Source organism: Podarcis liolepis (genome assembly GCF_965112155.1).
Source record: "Podarcis liolepis genome assembly, chromosome: 7".
Taxonomy (NCBI): domain Eukaryota; kingdom Metazoa; phylum Chordata; class Lepidosauria; order Squamata; family Lacertidae; genus Podarcis; species Podarcis liolepis.
Window position 1 is genome coordinate 80930361 of NC_139561.1, and position 23104 is coordinate 80953464.

At 44.0% G+C, this 23104-nt stretch overlaps 2 protein-coding genes across 3 annotated transcripts; one reads left to right on the forward strand and one right to left on the reverse strand.

Annotated features, from left to right (window-relative positions):
• Window positions 1-1908: 1908 nt before the first annotated feature.
• Window positions 1909-21467, reverse strand: LOC310710510 (phospholipase A2 inhibitor and Ly6/PLAUR domain-containing protein-like). Of its 2 annotated transcripts, XM_083511380.1 has the most exons (5): window positions 21371-21467; window positions 18366-18476; window positions 11776-11922; window positions 2873-3004; window positions 1909-2332 (listed from the first exon to the last, which is right to left on the reverse strand). In XM_083511380.1, the coding sequence occupies exons 1-5, from the start codon at window positions 21417-21419 to the stop codon at window positions 2169-2171; spliced, it is 603 nt and encodes a 200-aa protein (XP_083367506.1). In that variant the 5' UTR covers window positions 21420-21467; the 3' UTR covers window positions 1909-2168. The 2 variants fall into 2 exon arrangements, with proteins under 2 accessions (XP_083367506.1, XP_083367507.1); XM_083511381.1 differs by lacking the exon at window positions 2873-3004.
• Window positions 19707-21337, forward strand: LOC310711099 (uncharacterized protein; the record flags this gene model as incomplete). Its single annotated transcript, XM_083512572.1, has 3 exons — window positions 19707-19908; window positions 20242-20738; window positions 21284-21337. Exons 1-3 carry the CDS (start codon window positions 19713-19715, stop codon window positions 21335-21337), a joined length of 747 nt encoding a protein of 248 aa, XP_083368698.1. The 5' UTR covers window positions 19707-19712.
• Window positions 21468-23104: the final 1637 nt, after the last annotated feature.

Sequence of the window (23104 nt, forward strand, 5' to 3'; positions counted from 1 at the left end):
CCACCGGGAGTCAGTGCAGCTGGTATAGCACCGGGTGAATGTGATCTCGCAGTGAGGACCCTGTAAGGAGTCTCACTGCGGCATTCTGCACCCACTGGAGTTTCTGAGTCAGTCTCAAGGGCCCCACATAGAGCACGTTACAATAATCCAGTCTGGAGGTGACCATGGAAAGGGAGGTGTCGAAGATTACATGCATAATCTTAAATACGTTTCCCATCTCTCTCTTTTGTCTTTCCTGTAAAAAAATGTCTCACATCTTGTAACCTTTCTTTGTGTGGGTGTTATTCCATCCCCTTCAGCATCATGATTCCCCTTTTCTGCAACTTTTCTAAATTTACAATACCCTTTTTGAGTTGAGGTGAATGTACACAATAATGCAAGTATGGTCACAGCATATATTTCTACACTGGTCTCAATGATATTGACATTTTTATATTCAATTCCTTTCCTGATGAGCCTAGGTGTGGAATTTGCCTTTTTCAAGACTGCTGTATGGAGAAATGTTGGAGGGTATGTATGTATGTATGTATGTATGTATGTATGTTGCATTTTAATGTTTGTTTTTATAAAGTTGTATTTATTGTTTAATGTGTTTGTGTACAAACACACACACACACTCTCTCATACACACACTTAGTGTCGGGATCTCCGCTATGACCGAGCTGATAAAGCTCATTTCCTCCGGCCGAGCTTCTGGAATCACCCTGCCGACTATAATTAACAACCTGAGCCTCTGATAAGGCTCCAAGGCATGTTCCCCCATTCAGCAGAGTTTCCAGCAGCATGCGGAAGGATGAGCCACATGGCTAAAGAGTTTTATTATCTTCTACGCAGACAGCAAAGAAAAATACATCCTCTCTCAATGAAAGCAGAGAGCAACTGAAACAAAGGAACAAAGGAACAGGAAACCACTAACGTCACATCCGTCTCCTGTCTCCCGTGTGACTTCCAACAGTATGGAATGTGTGGAATCGAAACAGAGCCCTGTGACTCTAAAGCACTGCTCAGTGGCAATCAGAAACTAACACTTAGTTGCATTTATTAATCTGGGGCTTTCTTCCCCCCCTCATGCTTCCCTAATTGCAACAATACATTTATTAAAAGATTTCTGCACTTGAAATACTGCAGTTTTGCACTAGACCAGGAGGAAATGCTCAAGCAGTGGGATAGCTCACTTGGCAGAGCATGAGACTGGTTTGTGGGAGCGAACCCCATGTTGGGCTAAAGATTCCTGTATTGCAAAAAGTTGGTCTGCCAGAAAATAAGGGATTACCAGAAATGGAAACATAGTGTGTAGATTTGGGATTTCTGGGAGTGCCTCTTGTTAATTGCTTGACGTTTTCAGTGGGAGGGTTATGCCACACATGGTGACCAGCTTCCACCACTCTTTAAACTAGTTAGTGGCGATCCCAGGTGAAAGAGGACTATTGGGCTCATGTCTTCTTTTCTGTTGTTAGGCGCTCTGGGAGCAGAATGCTGAACTAGAGGAGCCTTTGATGCAATCCAGCAAAAAATCCTCTTATGTTCCTAACTCCTGAATCTCTCGCTGGCTCTCCAGAGCTCTGCTAAACAGTAGTAGGCAGCACTGGGTGCAAATCTCCAAAAAAAAGCAGCTACAAATACCCTCGGTGGACTGCATTTTAGAGCTTTCTTCAATCTTTCCTCTTGATAAGTTGGGTGGGAACCTTTTTACTGTATTTGTTTGATCTTTTGTGATGCCCTTATGATATTGTAAACCACTCAAATATTTCTTTGAAATATAGAGTGGTATAAACATTTCATAAATCAATAAGATAACTAATCATTACCCATTTGTTCCTTTTAAAAACACTCCTCTTTGCCACTGCAGCTAACAAATATTATTAATTTGATGAATACAGACACAAAACACAGTTTTTATTTGCCACACCAATTTATTTTGATTATGAACAAAGATAAATTTAACCCTATACCATATTATCATGAGATAGAGCCCTCAAGCCCCACATTCCTACTTATCTATTCCCTGCATCCCTGAATCCCTTTCACCCTCCATTAAAAGCCAAATAGAGGATTCAGGAGTCCTGTGCAGTAGCTCTTCCTCTCCCACCACCAGGCAAGCAACCTCTACCTCCACTGCTGCAAGAAACAGTGGGAACCAAAAGGAAGAAGACATTGTTCTCTCCTAACTACCCTTCAAAGTTCAGCTGCTCTAGGAGAGGCAGAGTATCACTGCATCGTGCTTTGGTTATAGTGCCTGAAAAGGCATCAAAATGCATTGAATTCTTGGCCATTGGACAAAAGGTTGGTGATGCACAGCCGTAGAAATCCTTTTCAGGAATTGCACTGTTATCTAGTAAAGAAAAAGAGACATTTTCACATGAGTTCCTGGGTAGTAACAGGTGAGTTTGTGTGCACAAGAGAGAATAGGAGCATTTTAATTTTTGTGAAGTGTATTGAGCAAGTATAGAAGGCATCTCAGAATCATACATGAGATCAATTTGACACAATGTTTAAAATTTAGAAAAAGAAATATCCATTTTTTTATTATGTTACAGGGGCCCATCTTCATCAATATTGCTTTCCAGATTGGTGGTCCATGGCTGTCTTTACTTCTTCTAAAAGGTTAGTGAAAACTTTCTTTTAAAAGGCAGTTTTACACATGATTAAACAAACAGATTATTTTGCTTCCTTTCTCATACCCCTACCCCAGAAATATGGTGTCTCATCTATATATATGCAGAACAAAGATAATTTAACGCAGTTATATTTTCAGAAAAAGAGAATTTCACCCTACCAACACATAGTGCATTTTCTGGCAGAAAGCCACCAACAGAGGAAGAGAGCAGCCCACCACCCTGTCTCCACCTCATTGGCTGGCTGTGCTACTTACCATGATCAACAACAAACTCTATGCACTGGGTCTGATCATCATAACACTTGATGGTCTCTGAGCCCTTACAGGCTTTTGAGAAAGAAGGAAAACAGGTCGGACACTCCTGCCCATTTAACTCAGGTTGTCGCACTGTGGAAAACAACCACTAAAATCAACACACAGTTTCGGTCCATTTCTCCACCCTCCTTACCTTCCTTTTGTTGCAGTGTAATAATTTCTTATTACCTTTTCAAAAAATTGATATCTATGCATCAATTTTTCAGACTCCCCACCCCATTTTCCATGGTATTTTTACTTCTTTCCCTCTGCTGCACAATACCTTCTATCGTATATACGAACACATCAATACTTTATTCTTTAATTTCTTATGCTGCTCATGTTTCAAATCCTGCTCGTGAGTTCATCCTACAATAATTCCTTAAATAGTCTTAAACGGGCTTCCATTCTTCCACAAAGCAATCATTCTTAGATTCTCTTATTTTGCCTGTTAATTTGCCAATTCTGCATAATCCATCACCTTACTTATCCATTCTTCTTTGGTGGTAACTTCTATTTCCTTCCATTTTTGTGCATAGAGAATCCTAACCCCTGGTGTTACATTCAGAAACAAATTAATCTTATTTTTTTGAACTTCTTTCCCCATAAGCTTCAGATTTTGTTTTTGTATGTAATTACTTCAGACATCTTTTTTATCTCATCATATGTCATTTTCCAAAAAAAACTTCACTGTCTTACAAGTCCACCACTTATAAACGAAAGTTCCATGTACCCATTTATACTTCCAACAATTATTTACAACTATTAGCCAATTTGATAAATACCATTTATACATTATTTCCATGTAATTTCCTTTGAGAATATAATAGGCAGTACATTTCATATCAATTTTTTCCAACCTTTCCCATGCATCCATTTCTATATTATGTGCTAGATCTTTAGCCCATTGCATGATTGCAGATTTAACCAGCTCATCTTTTGTTGTCCATTCTAGTAACATTTCATACATTTTAAATCATTTTTTCTTTTCCTTAAAGCAGAACTTTTTCAACGTCAGAAATTCGATCCATAAGACCTTTTAATACATGTTTTCAAAAATATGCATTAATTTGAAAATATTGGAAAAGTCAGAAGAAATGTGAGCTTGGGTATCACCCATCTCCATTTTCTTCTAACTTTTCCAAACCTGCATTTCCTAAAAAACACAATATGTTTTCCTTTCATGTAAGTCTTGATATCAGGTCCACACATTATACAAACTTCTCCTTATACAATTATTTAAAAATTCTCAATGTGCCTTTATCTTATCATACCACAGGTGAACATACCACCCATACCGATTTCCATATCCTTCCAAATCTAACAAATTTGTATTCTGTAAAGATATCCATTCCTTTAACCAAATCAGACAGGCTGCTTCATAATATAATTCTAAATCTGGCAATGAGAATCTATCTCTTTCCTTAACATCTGTTAGTATATTAAATTTGATCCTTGGTCTTTCCCCCTGCCAGATGAATTTCGATAATTCTTTTTTCCATTGCTTGAAGAAGTCCATGTCACTTATTACCAGAATTGTGTGAAGTAGAAATGACATCTTAGGCAAAATATTCATTTTTATCACCAAGATCCTGTTAGGATATTTCCGTTCCACCTTAAAAGGGAGCAGGCTTTGTGAGTCAGAGTCTGCGTATTTCCTGTTTCACAGGATGTTTCTGTTGTGTCTTTCGTTTTCTCTCTGTGTGTCTGGAGACACTGAAGCAGGCAGTCATGTTTTTCTTTGCCCTGATCAATGCTGAATAAAACTTGTAAATAATGCTCTCCTGCGTGCAACTTCTGCTGTGCATTATCTGCTGATAGAGAGCGTGCATCGGCTCTAGAATGTGGCAGGCTATTTCTGGAGCTCATGTCGCTAATTGCTGATACTGCGTGTCTACGGGAGATCGATGGACCAGACACGGCTTGGGGGCCATGATGGACTTTGTCTCCCTGGCAGTATCCCAACAACAGGTTTTGGGCCCAGATTCACGGCACTTACAGGAGAGTAAGACTGCGACGGACTGCTGAGAGGTATGTGGAGGAAAAGCGAAAGTGAGGCTTTTCGTTGCCGCGGCAAAGTCTCTTTGATGTCCGGCTGGCCTAATTGGTCTGGGAGCTGCGCCAGAGGCTTCGTGATTTATGGGTGCCAAGATAAGGAGTCTTTGAAGTGAATAGGGCTCCTGGCTCAAGTGAATAGCTGAGATGGATCTTTTACACTCCTCAGAAGCTGCTGAGTGCCCAAAGTTAAATGGGCACAATTATGAGACCTGGGCTGTGTGGTGTGAGAGTTTGCTGTGTCAGTTTGGAGTGTGGCATACTGTGTCTGAAGCCCCTCCAGTTCCTCTGACAGATAGATGGAGGGCCGAAAATTCGAAGGCCATGGACGTAATAGTCTTGTCCGTCTCTCTGGAGGAAATTAAAATGTTAGCTGGCAATGCAACTGCACGTAAGATGTGGAATGCTTTGAAAGTAGCCCATCTGCCAATCATCCCAGCCCAGAGTTTGACTGCATCGGAGGTCCTGGCTGTTTCCCAGAATGCGAGTGAATGCAGGGATGCTGAGGGCAGCAGTTGCAAGCTGCAGGGGGAGCTGACTGTGATGTCATCCCAGGCAGCATTCCAGCCTCCAGGGGGAGCCAAGGAGTCGGCAGCTGAGAACTCTGTTTCTCGTGAGAACCAAGGTCATCGCCTTTGCAGAGGCCAGAACGCCAGAGGTAAACAGAGGCAGATGCCTGCAGATGGCCCGAAGCAGAAGGGGGGTGAAGAGCCCACGCCAGTGGAAAACAAGGCTTTGTTTGCTGGCACAGCTTCACCAAAGGCTAAAGGCAAGTTTGATGGCCAGGAGCAGGGGGGCAAGCAGCAAAAGCCCACGCTGGTGGAAAACAAGGTTTTGCTTGCTGGAAAAGCTGCTCCAAACGCCAAGGCCCGATTTATTATTGATTCTGGATGCACCCGCCATGTAACAAAAGACTGGCATCTCTTCATCTCCTTCAAACCTCAAGAAGGTGTGATCCACCTGGCTGACGGAAAGACGTTATGAATTGCAGGAGAAGGGACTGTGAAACTGACAAGTCTGCACACTACCATCAAAGAAGTACTATATGTTCCAGGCGCTGCAGACATTTTGCTCAGTGTCCCACAGTTGACTGGGCGTGGCTTTGAGATTTCCTTCAAGAGGAGCGTCTGTGTCATCAGGAAAGGCAAAGAGGACATTTTGCATGCAAAGTTTATAGATGGATTGTTCTGTATAACTTATGATGACGATGGTGCTGTTGTGTCTAATGTTGATTCTTGTTGTGTTGCACAAACTAACAATGTTCTTCTTGCAGAATGCATTCATGGTGCACACAGAAGATTTTGTCACATGTCTTGGCAGGCGCTGGCCAAGATGCCTAAGTTGGTTGAGGGTTTGAACATCAAACCCTGTAAGTTTCACATGAAATGTGTATCTTGTGCAGAGAACAAGGTGAAGGTTGCTCCAAAAGGCAAGGAGTCTAGCAGGCAGGCTTCCAAACCCTACCAGCTAGTCCACGCAGACCTGGTTGGTCTGCTTGCACCCTCTTTGGGTGGAGCAAGGTACTTCATGGTTCTAATTGATTCTTTTTCCAGGTACATTCATGTGTTTATGCTCGAGCAGAAATCGCAAGCGTTTCCTAGGTTCAAGGCATTTTGTGTTTGGTTGGAGAATGTTCACAGTAAACGTATCAGCTGTCTCTTTACTGATCAGGGCGGGGAATTCACTTCTCAGCAGTTTGAAGCTTTCCTGACTGAGAAGGGAATCCAGCATGATTTGTCAACGACCAGATCGCCATGGATGAATGGACTTGCGGAGCGAGCAAATCAAACGTTGCTGCAAGGAATGAAAACATTGTTGCATGATGCCAATCTCCCTGATAAGTATTGGGGGGAGGCTCTGTCGACTTTTGTTTACACTTTTAATCGCAGATTGTCATCACCTATTGGTTGTACCCCCTATGAGAAGATGTTTGGTAAGAAACCCAACATCAAGCACATGAGAATCTTTGGTTGTGACATGTAGGTACACACCCCACAGAGCAACAAGCTTGGGAAGCGTGGGGCACATGGTTTGTTCATGGGGTACGAAAAAGGTGCATACAGGGTATGGATGACTGACTCTAAGTCCATTAAGTTCACAAAGAGTGTTGAGTACAATCCTAAGGGGGGGGGAATGTGGGAATTTTACAGAGTTACCCAGAGGAAGATGAAGGTGATGTGAAGAAAGCAGATAATGTTGAGGAAGCTGAGGAAGCTGAGGATGATGATGATGATCAGAGTTCGGATTCCAGCTCAGTGGGCGGCGCTGCTGCTGGTGTCAGCGACAGTGATGACACAGCAGACTACAAGAGCGCAAAGGCCTCAGTCAGACCATCCAATACGTCTGACAATGAACTGGAAGAACCACTGTTCACCATTGGTCACTTTTCTCCTAAGAAGGAGGAGATGAGTCCAGAAGACTTGCGTCTAGTACGCAGATCTGAAAGGGCGACCAAAGGCAGACCTCCAAAGAGATTTGCTGATGAGTTTGCTAAGACAGCAACTGCTGTTCTTAGTAGCTCAGAGAAGGTGTGGGAACATTCAAGCTTCAAAGAGGTTCAGGAGTTAACCTCTAAAGATGCTGAGCCTTGGCTAAATGCCATGAAGGCTGAAGTTGATTCCTTGAATAGGAACCAAACTTGGGACTTGGTACGGGTAGTCCCAGGAATGAGACTGGTTGGCAGCAAATGGGTCTTCAAGGCCAATACAGACCAGAATGGCAAGGTAGTTAGACACAAAGCCAGATTGGTTGCCAGAGGTTTGGTGTACCAGATTGGTTGCCAGAGGTACCAGGACAGGATTACCGCGAGACCTACTCTCCCACAGTCAAATATGAGAGCATTCGGCTTATGCTCAAGATCGCTGCGGAGGAGAAACTGCATGTTTCCCATAATGACATTAATACAGCTTTTTTTGTACGGAATTTTGGGGGAGGAGCTGTTTATGCTTCCACCTGATGGAATGCAGATACAGAAGGGAATGGTCTGTAAACTGCAGAACTCCTTATATGGTCTCAAGCAGAGTGCCAGGTGTTGGAACACAAAACTCACTGAGACATTGCTTTCTCTAGGTTTTCACCAGGGCAAAGCTGATCCGTGTGTGTTTGTCACGGCTTGGGGGCCATGATGGACTTTGTCTCCCTGGCAGTATCCCAACAGATTCTTCCCAAAAGAGAAAGTTTCATTCTACTCCCTCTTCCTATTTCTTGTTTAATCTTACTCCACACATTCAGGGAATAATTTTGAAACAGATTTGCATTCATATTTGTTATCCAGATATCCAAATATATCACCTTCTTTTCTATCTTAATATAGTTATTTCTTGCAGCTTCTCTTTACCTTGCTGGTTTATATTTTTTGTTAACATTTTAGTCTTATTCTTAGTTATATAAAATTCCTGCTAAATTACCAAACTGCTTTATTACATTCAATACCTTAACCACACTTTCCATCATGTTTTCCAGGAACAATACCACATCAACTGCAAATGCCCTCAGTTTGTAAGTTTGAAGGCCCACTTGGAGGCTTCATATATCATTATTTTCTCTAATACACACCACTTCTTACCCTATAATAAGCATTAACATTGAAAGCAACCTTGTTTTGTTCCCTTAACAATAATGCATTTTTCTGATAGATAATACTATTATGTTTGCAAATTGCTCCTTATATATAATTCCTTTATTCCTCTCACAACTCTATCCCCAAACCACATTATAACCAGTAATTTCCCCCTAAAACACCAAGAAATATTATCAAATACTTTCTCTGCATCTAAAACCATAGCTAATTGCTAATCACTTTTTCTTTTTCAAATAGCATTCCATACAATTCTACCTTTATCTTTTAATTCTCTTGTTGGAAGAACTCCTGTCTGATCTTCATGTATTAAGTTTCTTAACACTTGCTTAAGTATGTGTACCCCTGCATCCCCTCAGAAAAAAACTGTGCCAACACCATATTAGAAGGGCCAGGATGCCACAATGTAGCTGGTGTTCCAGAAGTGGAGTTATTTCTAGGTAAACAGTTTTTCCATGCCTTCTGGCTTTGTCAGGGAGAATAGAAACAGATGCATCAAATCAGGCCATAGGGGCGCTGTTACTGCAGCAGGATAGGGAAGGAAACTGGAGACCATGCACCTTTCACTCTAGGAAGTTAAACCGCTTTGAACAGAATTGCATGATTTGGGACAGCAAACTGTTAGCGATAGTTGAAGCGTTCAAAAATTGGAAGCATTTTTGGCAGGTGTGCAATGGCAGTTAAAGGTTCACACAGACCATAAGAATCTGGAATACTGGAAAACAGCTCGGCAGTTAAACCAAAGGCAAATCAGGTGGGCAGAATTCTTTGCTGGGTTCAATTTTAAGCTAGAGTATGTGTCAGAAGAGCAAAATGCTTGGGCACATGTGCTGTTGAGAAAGCCGGAGTATTTGGAGGAGCAGTCGCCTCCAACAGTAAAGCACACGTTTGAATCAGAGCAGTGGCAGTGTGCAGCAACGGTAGTAAATGATAGGGAGCTACAGACGTTAACTGCTGCTGATGGGTATGCAAGGAAGAAGTTAGCTGAACTGAGCCAAGGGAGAAGTAGAGAAGGTGGTTTTGAAGAGAGAGGAGGCTTTCTCTATTACAAGGGGGCGCTGTATATACCAGGAGATGAGCTACGAGCCAAAGTTCTCAGGCAGCATCATGATTGCCCCACTGCAGGGCATTTTGGTCACAGCAAGACCATATACCTAGTCACTAGGGAATTCTGGTGGCCCAAGATTAAGGAGGATACCGCAGAATACATGAGGGGGTGCGAAGTCTGTCAGAGAGCCAAAGGGCAAAGGACAGCCCCAGCTGGGCTGTTACAACTGTTACCCACCCCAAGTAAACTGTGGGAAGTGGTGTCCATGGATTTTATTACCGACCTGCCAGTGTCACAGAAAAAAATAGTTATTTGGGTGGTGGTAGATGTGCTGAAAAAGATGGCACATTTTGTACCTTGCTCTAAGATAACTTCCGCACAGGAGACAGCAGGGTCGTTCGTGGATCATGTGTTTAAGTTGCACTGTATGCCATTAAGGCTAATCACGGATCGCGGAAGTCAGTTTACTTTGCATTTCTGGAGGAAGTTAATGCAGTTGTTAGGGGTGGAGGTCAGAGAGGACCAATGCCACCTTGCAACAATACTTGAGGTGCTATACATGCTACCAGCAAGACGATTGGGTAGAGAAGTTGAACCTGGCCGAGTTTGCGGACAACAACGCAGTGCACACATCCATGGACATGGCACCTTTTGTGGCAAACTAGGATGTGCATCCCACGGCCTTTCTGGGTAGGGAAGAGGTGCTGTCAGTACCAGCAGCTGAGGAGTTTGTGGAGGAAATGGAGTACTTGCATAAGATAGTGAAAGAAAACCTGGAAACATCGAAGGCAGCTTACAAAAGGTCCTCAGACGCACATAGGCAGGAGGGAGAGAAAATCCAGGTAGGAGACAAGGTGTGGTTGTCCTCAAAGGGGTTGCCATTCAAAGGGAGGTGCAAGAAGCTAGAGCCAAGAAGGCTGGGGCCGTTTGAGGTGGTGCAGGTGTCCTTTAGGCTCTGGTTGCCAGAGACAATGAGGATACACCCAGTATTCCACAGGGCTCTGCTGTCTCCATTTATTCCAGCACACAGGTACCAGGGGGAGAGGACAGAACATCCTCCCCCTCCTACACTGGTAGAAGGAGAGGAGTACGAAGTTCAGGAAATCTTAGATTCCAGATGGCACAGGAGGTAACTACAATACCTTGTAGCTTGGAAAAGCTTTTCATCAGCCGAGAACTCCTGGGAACTTTTGGAGCATGTCCATGTGCCACGATTGCAGAGGGAGTTTCATAGGAGACACCCCCACAAGCCCAAACCTAGGAATTGGGCAGAGCCAGAGAGTAGTTTGGACAGTGACAAAGAGAAAGAGCTACTGGAAGATTTGGACCTCCCCCCTGCAGACAGAGAGGAGGAAGGGGATTGGGGAGGGCTTAGAGATGGAGGGTTATGTCAAGAAGGATTTGGAGGAGCAAAGGACAGAAGAGGCAGAACAGGGGCTCGGGGATGCTGAAGAGCCCCGCAACCACCCAGAGACAGAGGTAGCAGAAGAGGGGGTGGAGAGTCGCCAGGGAGAGCAGGGGCTCAGGAATGCTGAAGCGCCCTGCAAGCACCCAGAGGCTTCGGAAGGAAGCTCAGACTCAGGAAGGGAGGGGGCTTTCAAATCAGCACAGACAAGGAGGGAAATGAAACAAGGATCAAAGATGTCTCACGCAATTCCCACACCTACTTTGTTGGCATGGGAATCATAGGAAGCCACTCCCCAAATCTGACTCAACGGGTTTGGAAGTGTTATTCTGAACAGTAGCTATTTCTTGTATATATGTAATAAAGACTGTCAATACGAAGCTGACTGTGCTGGAGTGTTACTGCGAAGGGGAAACACCACCTTTACAGGCTTCCATCAAAGTGTCTCATTGCACCAGGAGCAGTTTAGTCATGCTGGCCACATGATCTGGAAAGCTGTTGCAGACAAATGTCAGCTCCCTCGGCCTAAAAAAGTGAGGTGAGTGCTGCACTACATAGTTAATTTCAACTGGACTTAACTGTCTAGGGGTACTTTACCTTTACATTTTTCCTTACTATGAGGTATCATGGGGACTACCTTTGGTGTCCTCTAACCAGCTACAGGGAAGCTGTGATCTATCTTGGTCTTCATCAAAGATCTCCAACGGCAACCAAGGAAAACCCTTAAAGCCTCAATGCTATTTATGCTTGAGGATATAGACAAACACGCATATACTTACATTGAAAAAATTTCTTGTAGCAGTCTTTAGCATGACAGCAGAACCTGATATCCCGCAAGAAATGATCATTTCCTGAAGTGAAAATGTAGTTCCCTGAGGTGCAATCTGTAGTACATCCCATTTCAGTTTCAAGCTTTGTAGAGCCATCTGTGAGAGATAATTGGAATACCTAGATCAGCTAAAATTCAAATCATTACTCTCCTGAATGATTTTTTTTCGATGCTCCCTTATAAACATACGTTGTGCAAATGGGTGAATAAAGTAAAAGAATCTGGCAAGTACTGAATTAAGCAAGCTAATCGTTAAAGTAGTTTCTTCCTGAATCAGTATAAATTACTCTGCCAAACCATGTGAATATTCCAGGATCGTTCTTAGAGAGTGGAGAATACAGTTTTCTCTTTCCTCTAATTTTCTCCTTCTCTTGATCTAACTTCTGACTGCATATCTCAAGGGAATAAATCTTTTCCCATGCATCTTTCTTTGGGGAAATGTCTGAATAAGTTTTCCTTTTTCATGAAAAATATTTTTGTAGGTTCAGCTGCTGTCAGATTGTAACCAAAAGGGTCTGGAGTTTTGTGCTGCTTCTATATATTACAGGCCTATTTGACAAGAGGTGGGCTGGCCTGGATCGGGTAGATTCTTCCTGATTGGTTTGAGAATCTCCATTCCATCCCTCCTTTCCAGGAGTGCAGTTTGCAGCCCGGCATGACTGTGGATGGGTTTGGTTTGGTTGTCTGATGGGTTTCTTGCAGACATTCCTGTGGAAGGAGAAACTCAAAAGAACAAGGGAGGCAATCAGCCTGCCTTTTAGAGTACAGAACTAGGTACTTTTGGGTATGGTATGTAGCAAATGTGATTTCCATAACAGTGAAAAGGACAACTTGTTAGAATCTATTGTGGCCATTGTATGCACAGAAAGAGAATTGGTTTCAACTATTAAGATTCCTTTGATCCTTTGATTGGTGAAATGAAATCACGTGTAATCTAGAAGTGTATTAAAAAACCCAACATTGATTTGGATGTGGTTCTTTACAGTCTCCTCCTTATTTTTGAGGCTGTGCCTATGCAGATTTGCATTTCATTACAGGCCTATCTTTTCACTTGGCGCCTACATCCTTTCCTTTTAGGTTTCTGGGAGGAAAGCCTCCATTCTAAGAAACTTGTTTGAAATGTCAGGCGTCTGATAACTGTGATAGAGAGCTTTGTATTTCTTCTTCATTTCTTGTTCCTTCACTTCTTTATTTTATCCCTTTCTTATTCTTCCTTGTATGCTTCCTTTTTCTTTAGATTAGCTTGGCTTTTATTGTATTTTATGCTGAAAACTTTCAATAAAAATAATTTAAAAATTACAAAAGGCAAAACTAATTAAAACTAATTAGGTTTTGGTTTCCGGCCTGACATCATGGTCATGGTGGTTGAGCTCTTCTGCCCTCCAGGGCAGGGTAGCTGCCTGGACAGGGGAAAGCCAGGATTTATGAGGTAAAATTCCTGGCAATGCTTCCCAGGGGTCTGGGGAGTGCACGGTATCCCACGGTGTCACTTAAACTCATATCTCCCAGCTTGAAAGGCAGTGCGGGTGCAGCCTGGGAAATGTGTCCCTGCCATGGACAAACCTCCATTTCTGGCATGATCTGTGATCAGTTCCTCAAGAATTCGGAATATTGCATTAATTATGGGGCACTCCTGTAATGGCATATGGTAAAGGGCTGCAACTAATCAGCTGCCAAAAGGACTGAACTTGAGCCCTGGAGTTATCTTAATGATTTTCAACAAGCGCAAAAAGACTTACAATAGCCAGAATGGGAGGGGAGGCAAAGCAATGTTTACTCTGAAGGTTCCTAAATGGCTCCCCCCCCCCCCCCCGTTGACCTTTCCTGCAACACGAAAGAATAATGTGCAGACATTTAGAGGTGATCTGTTATCTGGAGGAAGAGAGAGGACCAATGATTTATGCCCAATTAAGGGTTTTACAAATATATATATATATATATATATATATATATATATATATATATATTTGCTTTCGTAGATTTTCACGGGTACAGGAATGCAGGTTTTGGTGTCTTCGGGTGTCTTCCCGTGTAAGAGTTGGGGTGTCTAGGCGACGTTTCGACGAGGTCTCATAGCCTCCTCTCTGCCCAGAACGTTGGAGGCTATACACCACACCCCCTCAACAGTATTTATAGGAACTCAAACACTAAGATCCTGCTCTGTTCCAGTAACAAGAAGCCGAAAGCACCAGCCTGAAGATGACGAGTGAGACCTCGTCGAAACGTCGCCTAGACACCCCAACTCTTACACGGGAAGACACCCGAAGACACCAAAACCTGCATATATATATATATATATATATATATATATATATATATATATATATATATATATCTTCCTCTCTCGACTGAAGAGGAATGGATTTTATATACAGTTTCTTTGAACTGGATGAAGAAAGAGTGGATGAGAGAGTGGTTTCCTAAGGACTGCTACTGTATTTTTTGCTCTATAACACACCTGACCATAACACACACATCGTTTTTAGAGGAGGAAAACAAGGGGGGGGGGATTCTGAATGAAACAGTAGGTGTATCATTTTTGTGCCTCATGTTGTGGCCACAGACATGTGATCTGATGGTGAATTTAGGGTGACCCAATGCAAAAATCCTGAGAATCCCTGTGGATCTGTGCTTTGTAACCACGTTTTTGCACCATTGCAGCCCCAGGCAACAGTGGGTGCGTGATTTTTTTGGTGCAGGCTGTAGCCATGGACATGCTATGTGATCTGATGGTGAATTTGGGGTGACCCAATGCAAAGATCCTGAGGATCCATGCAGATCCATGCTTTGTAACCATGTTTTAAGTGGGGAGGGAAGGAAAAACACAGAAGAGACAAGGAGCACGAGAGGGGTGTGCAGAGAAGCAGCTGGCTAAGAATGCAGGAGAGGGATTTAACAGGAGGGAGGAAAGGAAGGGAAAAAATTTTCCCCACCCAACCACCCAAGCCATCCCTCTCTCTCTCTCTCTCTCTCTCTCTCTCTCTCTCTCTCTCCCTCCCTCCCACCTGCATGTTTTCCTGCTGCCTGCGAGTCCCTAAAATGCTTCCCTGGACACAGCAGCACCGGAGCACGGAGAGGAATTAGAAGGAAGGATGCAATCCTTTCTGTTCCCCTCTGCTTGCCTGGAGGGGAGGGGATTTCCCTGCTCTTTGTTCCATTTGAGCAAACAGCAACCAAAACAGAAGGGGGTGGGTAGTAAGACCCTGAGGCAGAATGCAGGAAAGCAACAGCTTACTCTCTTCAGGCATCCCTCCTCCCTGACACACATGCGATCAGATTTTTGTCTGATTTTTGCCCCTGCACTCGGGCCAGTTGGCTCAAGGGAACACACATTCGCTCAATAACACGCACAGACATTTCCCCTTACTTTTTAAGAAAAAAAATATGTGTGTTATAGAGAGAAAAGTACGGTAATTAGACTTCCCAGGAGTTTATAAATATGATTTTGATTTTTAACTGTGAGCTGTGGAAAACAATCCCCAGGATTTTAATGGCAGAGAAGGCATCTTTTCGGGAGTTATTTATAACTCGGAACGTCCTTGAGAAACGGAAGGGATGTTTTCAAAGGAATGGAATGGACTGAGAAAGTTGGCAATTAATCTCTCTCCACTCTAAGTCTGTGAACAGACTTCTGAAAAGGTTGCACATGTGAGATGGTTATTTTATATGTTTGGGAAATATCAATGGTGCTGTGTGTAAAAAAAACCCAAGAATGTTAGCTAGGGAAATGGATTATGACTAATAGAAGGAGGTGATTAAAAGAGAAGAATGAATGTGGCAATATCAGGAAGCAATGGACATATGTTTGTGAAAGGAGCAGGAAACCTTTTTTGTAAAAAAAAAAAAAGTATTAAATTTAAATGATCTGGATTGATTTGTTAAAATTCTGAAAACTAATAAAAATTAATTTAATTTTTAGTTAGCTTTTACTACTGTAACCACTGTTTGCTGTATCAGCCTATTCTTGCAACTCCCCCCCCCCACAAAATGTAGTTCATTTTCCTTTTCTTGTTTTTACCCTGAACCTGATTTGATTTATAGATTAATAGCTCCTGTAAAAGTAGCAAACAAGGTTCCGATTCAGTGTCACACCTCATCCATATCTTAATGATGTTCCTTTCTTCAACTTGATTCTGTATATTGATGACTTTTGTAAAAGAAATGACCGTGATAAATTCATGTCTGGTTATGTTGTGGTATCTGACTATGAAATTCTTCAAGGTGCCCAAATTCCTGAGGTCATCACTTCTATTCATGCCTACACCATGCCTGGAGAATTGTTTATGATACTGTACCATTCTGTGTGCCAAAATGTGGGGGGAGATTAATTTTCTTATTTCTGTGGATTTTTCTATACATACTTTGGTTCCTCATTTATTCCCTTTTTCTATATCTTAAAATGAAAATATTTTGCTTTTAGGAAATAGGAGAGCCAAACATTCAGCTGCTCTTGGCTCTGTTCCTGGCTGTTTCATGAATTTTTTTTATACTTTATAACTAAAAAGATTTCTATTCCTCAGTGATTGCAGTTTTCTCCCCCAAAGGGAAAAAATAAAGAAAATGCTTTTGTTAATTTAGTCCTAGTGATGTTTATGTCAACCTAAATGTTATTCCTGCTCTTGGTTCATAAGCATGCTCAGGTATCTCATAGGCCACAAGAGTGGGAAAAGGAAGAAAATGATAAATATTGAATATTGTTGTGCATTATGCTGGGTTTGTCAATAGTTGCCACATAACACAAGGTAATTTCTTGGTTTTGCTAATTACATTAGTCAAGGAAGGGTAAATTGTGTACAGTGTGCAAGTTATGCCTCTGGGTTCATCCCAAATAAAATCTTAAATTGTGAGTTTAATAAAATCACTGCAAACACCACCCATAAATCAAACATAAAGGTAAAGGTAAAGGTACCCCTGCCCGAACGGGGCAGTCTTGACAGACTCTGGGGTTTGTGCGCCCATCTCACTCTATAGGCCGGGGGCCAGCGCTGTCCGGAGACACTTCCGGGTCACGTGGCCAGCGTGACAAAGCTGCATCTGGCGAGCCAGCGCAGCACACGGAACGCCGTTTACCTTCCCGCTGGTAAGCGGTACCTATTTATCTACTTGCACCCGGGGGTGCTTTCGAACTGCTAGGTTGGCAGGCGCTGGGACCGAGCAGCGGGAGCGCACCCCGCCGCGGGGATTCGAACCACCGACCTTTTGATCGGCAAGCCCTAGGTGCTGAGGCTTTTACCCACAGCGCCACCCGCGTAGGTCCCATAAAATACTTTTCAGGGTGGCATAAGTAGCACAGTCATTCCATGTTGTCCAACCATCATATGGTTGCTGCAAGCTGGAAAATATTGAGATGTCACTACTGGATATGTGGGGAGTGAGTCTGAGTATTTCCCCCATATTGATTCGCATTTGTTATGTAATGTATGTCCTTCCACCTGTGTGAGTATAAAATATTCTGCCTTAAAATGAATATGGAATCATTCCTTTCCAAAAAAAGATGGGGAAACGATTGGGAAAATATTAATTTCATGGAACTGTATCATTTGGATTATTCCATATTCTTTTGAGCCTAGGACCTATGGTTTTCTGGGAGACATACCTCCAGTCTATGAACCCTTTCAATTTTCCCAACAATGGGATTGGAAGCCCCTTTCCCCCAAAACATCATGCCATCTGGAAAGACTGCAATCTTTGTCCCTACACCCAGCTCAGGGGATCAGGGAAAAAGAGCAACCCTTACCAATAGCTTCTTGCGGTTTGCTAGATGTTGCCATAGGTGAACTCTAATGTTGGTCATTCCCAACTGTCTTTCAACCAACAGGAGGACTGGTTGATCATTGGTTGAACACATGTCTTCTTGTATTCATCACTGGCTACACACTTAACCACTGCATCACTTGTGTTTGAACCCACAAAGAGTAGACTCTGATTATGTTGGGTACTAATGAGTGGAGAGTGACCTGCCAGTGAGGTATTGTTACTTAGGATTTGGCCATTGGGAAAACCAGTTGGTGATGGAGCTGTGAGGCAAAGGCCGGAGAAAGATGAGGCCTGAATATTCATGCATAATGTATTAACAGTAATCAGGTGGCAAAGCTCAGAAGAAGGTTGCCAGTGGTTCTCCAAGGCTAAGAGGCTGCCCTATGGAAAGGTGTGGGGGAGGCTGCACACTTTATTAGTTATTGACATGGAAAAGAGCCATCTCACTGCCTGCTTCCCAACACTGGAAATCCCTCCCAGGAGAAGCTAGATTGCCTCCCTTCTTGTCCTTCTCCTGGCAGGTGAAGACCTTGTCCCAGCAGGCTTTTGAGGAATTACTGTTTTTATTGAAAAGGTTGATACCACTTTTATTGCAATCATTGATACATTTTACACACATTTCATATAGTTTTAATTCTACTAATATTTAATTAATTGTTGGGGGGGAATTTCTCAACACTGGGTGAGATCCGCATTCTGTCCCCCCCCCCCCCAGATATGCCAGGGTCCAAATGATGGACCCACACACTCAGGTTTAATCTGACAGAAAGGATTTATACTCACTAAATCTTCTGCCAATAACACGAAAAAAGCAACTGCCACCTTCGGAAGTTTCACAGGTGCCATTTGAAACACTGTCATTTAGTTTCTTTACTTTACATGTCTCAGCTGTCACTGTAGAGACAAAAGAAATATTCAGCACCAAATACATCAGTTCCTCAGGCATTGAGAAATGGAATCTACATTCCCACCTGGATACAATCTTCCAAGCCGGACATGAGCAACCTTATTGGTCTCAGGATCCACATGAAGTGGTGGGTTGATGTAGGTATGCACACTGACACATATATTCCCCCTATCTCACACACAGGAACATCTCCAGACACAAAGATGTAGAGACACACAGTCTTCATCCATTTTACTATTATGAATGCATACATTAAAGCAGGGATGTCCTCCCCCACAACACACAATGAGGTGCACAATGGGATTTTAGCAGTCCCATTGCATACTTTCACAGGCAGCACACAGGCAGCACACATGGTGCAACTGGACTTCTCTGCGACCCATCCCCTCTGCAGGGAGGTGGGGCCAATTCGGATGGTCCGCCCCCGCCACTTAATGGATCCAAATGGTTTCCAGAGAGTGGTAGGGGATGCTTTATCCCATGTTGATGGCCTTTCAGCTGATTCCCTGGTGGCCCGCTGGAATGTGGAGTTAACCAGGGCTATCGACTGTTTGGCTCCGAAGCGCCCTCTCCGATTGCATGGAGCCCGGACAGCCCCGTGGTTTTCCACGGATCTGAGGGCAATGAAACAATCGTTGAGACGGCTAGAGCGCCGGTGGCGGATCACTCATTCCGAATCTGACCAGACACAGGTTAGAGCTCAACGTCGAGCCTACCAAGTGGCGATAGCGACGGCGAAGAAGAATTTCTTCACCGCCTCTATTGCATCTGCAGAAAATAGCAGCACGAGACTTTTTCAGGTGGTTCACAATTTAGCGGAACCACCTGCAACATCGGGGCCCAGTACGGGCCACATGTTCTCCTGCAATGATTTTGCAAAGTTTTTTGCAGATAAAATCGCTCAGATTCAGGAAGAAGTAGACTCCACCGTGGGAGCAGGGCCGGGGCGGGAGAGTGCTAGAGTTCTGTCTAGTCAAGTTGAGTGGGATCAATTCCAATCTGTTACCTCCGAGGATGTGGACAGGCTGCTTGGACGAGTGAAACCAACCACTTGTCTCCTGGATCCTTGCCCATCCTGGCTGATAAAAGCGAGCCGGGAAGGGCTGGGCAATGGGCTCTGCGGGGTGGTGAATGCTTCCCTCCGTGAGGGAGCCTTCCCAGACCCACTGAAAGAGGCGGTTATTAAACCGCTTCTTAAAAAACCATCTGTAGATGCAGCCACGATGGCCAACTATCGCCCAGTCTCAAATCTTCCATTCCTGGGCAAGGTGATTGAGCGAGCGGTTGCCGAACAACTCCAGGCACGCCTGGAAGAAGCGGACCATTTGGATCCCTTCCAGTCGGGATTCAGGCCTCATCATGGGACTGAAACTGCCTTGGTCACACTGGTTGATGATCTCCGGCGGGCTAGGGACAAAGGTGAGAGCTGTTTCCTAGTTCTGCTGGATCTCTCAGCGGCGTTTGATACCATCGACCATAGCATCCTTCTGGACCGTCTTGAGGGGCTGGGAGCTGGGGGCACTGTTATACAGTGGTTCCGCTCCTTCCTCCTGGGCCGAGTTCAGAAAGTGGTGGTGGGGGATGAGTGTTCAGACCCCTGGGCTCTCACTTGTGGGGTGCCTCAGGGTTCTGTCCTCTCCCCCATGCTTTTCAACATTTACATGCGGCCGCTGGGAGAGATCATCAGGAGGTTTGGGCTGGGTGTTCATCAGTATGCGGATGATACCCAGCTCTACCTCTCTTTTAAATCAGAACCAGTGAAGGCGGTGAAGGTCCTGCGTGAGTGTCTGGAGGCGGTTGGAAGATGGATGGCGGCTAACAGATTGAGGTTGAATCCTGACAAGACAGAAGTACTGTTTTTGGGGGACAGGAGGCGGGCAGGTGTGGAGGATTCCCTGGTCCTGAATGGGGTAATTGTGCCCCTGAAGGACCAGGTGCGCAGCCTGGGAGTCATTTTGGACTCACAGCTGTCCATGGAGGCACAGGTCAAATCTGTGTCCAGGGCAGCTGTTTACCAGCTCCATCTGGTACGTAGGCTGAGACCCTATCTGCCTGCGGACTGTCTCGCCAGAGTGGTGCATGCTCTGGTTATCTCCCGCTTGGACTACTGCAATGCACTCTACGTGGGGCTACCTTTGAAGGTGACTCGGAAACTACAACTAATCCAGAATGCGGCAGCTAGACTGGTGACTGGGAGCGGCCGCCGAGACCATATAACACCGGTCTTGAAAGACCTGCATTGGCTCCCAGTACGTTTCCGAGCACAATTCAAAGTGTTGGTGCTGACCTTTAAAGCCCTAAACGGCCTCGGTCCAGTATACCTGAAGGAGCGTCTCCACCCCCATCATTCTGCCCGGACGCTGAGGTCCAGCGCCGAGGGCCTTCTGGTGGTTCCCTCATTGCGAGAAGCAAAGCTACAGGGAACCAGGCAGAGGGCCTTCTCGGTAGTGGCGCCCGCCCTGTGGAACGCCCTTCCAGCAGATGTCAAAGCGATAAACAACTACCTGACATTCAGGAGACATCTTAAGGCAGCCCTGTTCAGGGAAGTTTTTAACGTGTGATATTTTATTGTATTTTTGGTTTTTATGGAAGCCGCCCAGAGTGGCTGGGGAAACCCAGCCAGATGGGCGGGGTATAAATAAATTATTATTATTATTATTATTATTATTATTATTATGTATGTGAAGAAAGCCAACCTCATGAAACAGAATTACACTCCACAAAGCTGTCTTTCAAAATTTGGAGTCCATATTCTCAGTATTCCAATATCTTTAGCTTCATTTATCCTTCCTAGAGCCAATATCAGTTTGCCTTCTCTAGCCCACTGCATATCCCCTCCTCCATTTGAAAAAGCAATTCAAGATTGCAGCTTCCTACTCACCTTCAGAAAGGATGGCCAAGAAGAGACAAATACTCAGGAAGATCTTCATAGTGCTGGAGAGATCAAAAGCTGAGGAGAACTCAGTTCAAAGAAGCAGGCAACTGATGAAGGAAGAGGCTGCCTTGGGGGATTTATAGGCTTAGAAGAGGAGCCCTAGGCAGAACTGATCCAGTGAGGGGGTGGGAAATGATGACAGTAAAGATTGCATGCTTTCCCAAACATCTTGTAATTTTATATTGGAACACAAAGCATGGATTAGAAAGTGCATTAAGTCATTTTTGAGAACTGTATGAAATTCTGACAGCTGCCTCTTCTTTTGCATTCTCAGGGATAAGAAACATATATTTTAAATCCTTAAATCACCTTTGGAAAGCCCATGAAAATTCGCCAAATAACTTTCCAGTCTATCCCACCCCAATTTCACCACAATGGGAGCCACTGTTACAGAACCACTCTTCTTCAGAAAGTACACTGAATGAATACCACTTTGAGACGATTGGAGTTTGACTGCTATTAGAATATTTCCTTCTATGTTCAAGTGGCTAGAACACACATCATCTTGGAAATACTGAGCAAAGATTTCAAAGGTGTTAGTTACATAGTATAGCCACTCATGTTGTATATGCACAGCATAATAATTTCCCTATCTTCATTAATCACATCATGACTCCACTAATACAAGGCTATATTTTTAATGAGGAATGCTGAGTCATACCAGGAATTTAGCTATCTCAAACATATTATTATTATTATTGTCATTGTTGTTGTTGTTGTTGTTGTTGTTGTTGTTGTCATTATTAATTCATTTATACCCTGCCCATCTGGCTGGGTTTCTCCAGCCACTCTGGGCGGCTTCCAACAAAATATTAAAATACAATTGTCTATTAAACTTTAAAAGCTTCCCTAAACAGGGCTGCCTTCAGATGTCTTCTAAAAGTCTGGTACAGTGGTACCTCAGGTTACATATGCTTCAGGTTACATACGCTTCAGGTTACAGACTCCACTAACCCAGAAATAGTACCTCGGGTTAAGAACATTGCTTCAGGATGAGAACAGAAATCGTGCTCCGGCGGCGCAGCAGTAACAGCAGGCCCCATTAGCTAAAGTGGTGCTTCAGGTTAAAAACAGTTTCAGGTTAAGTATGAACCTCTGGAATGAATTAAGTACTTAACCCGAGGTACCACTGTAGTTTTTTTTTTCCTCTTTTACATCCAGTGGGAGGGCATTCTGCAGTGCAGGTGCCACTACTGAGAAGGCCCTCTGTCTGATTCCCTGTAGCTTGGCTTCTCGCAGCGAGGGAACCGCCAGAAGGCCCTCGGCACTGTACCTCAGTGTCCGGGCAGAACAATATGGGTCGAGACGCTCCTTCAGGTATACTGGACCGAGGCCGTTTAGGGCTTTAAAGGTCAGAACCAACACTTTGAATTGTGCTTAGAAATGTAATGGGAGCCAGTGTAGGTCTTTCAAGACCAGTATTATGTGGTCTCGGAGGCTGCTCTCAGTCAGCAGTCTAGCTGCCGCATTCTGGATTAGTTTTAGTTTCCGGGTCACCTTCAAAGGTAGCCCCACGCAGAGTGCGTTGCAGTAGTCCAAGCGGGAGATAACTAGAGCATGCACCACTCTGGCGAGACAGTCCGCGGGCAGGTAGCCTCTTAGCCTGCGTATCAGGTGGAGATGATAGATAGCTGCCCTGGACACAGAGTTAACCTGCACCTCCATGGACAGCTGTGAGTC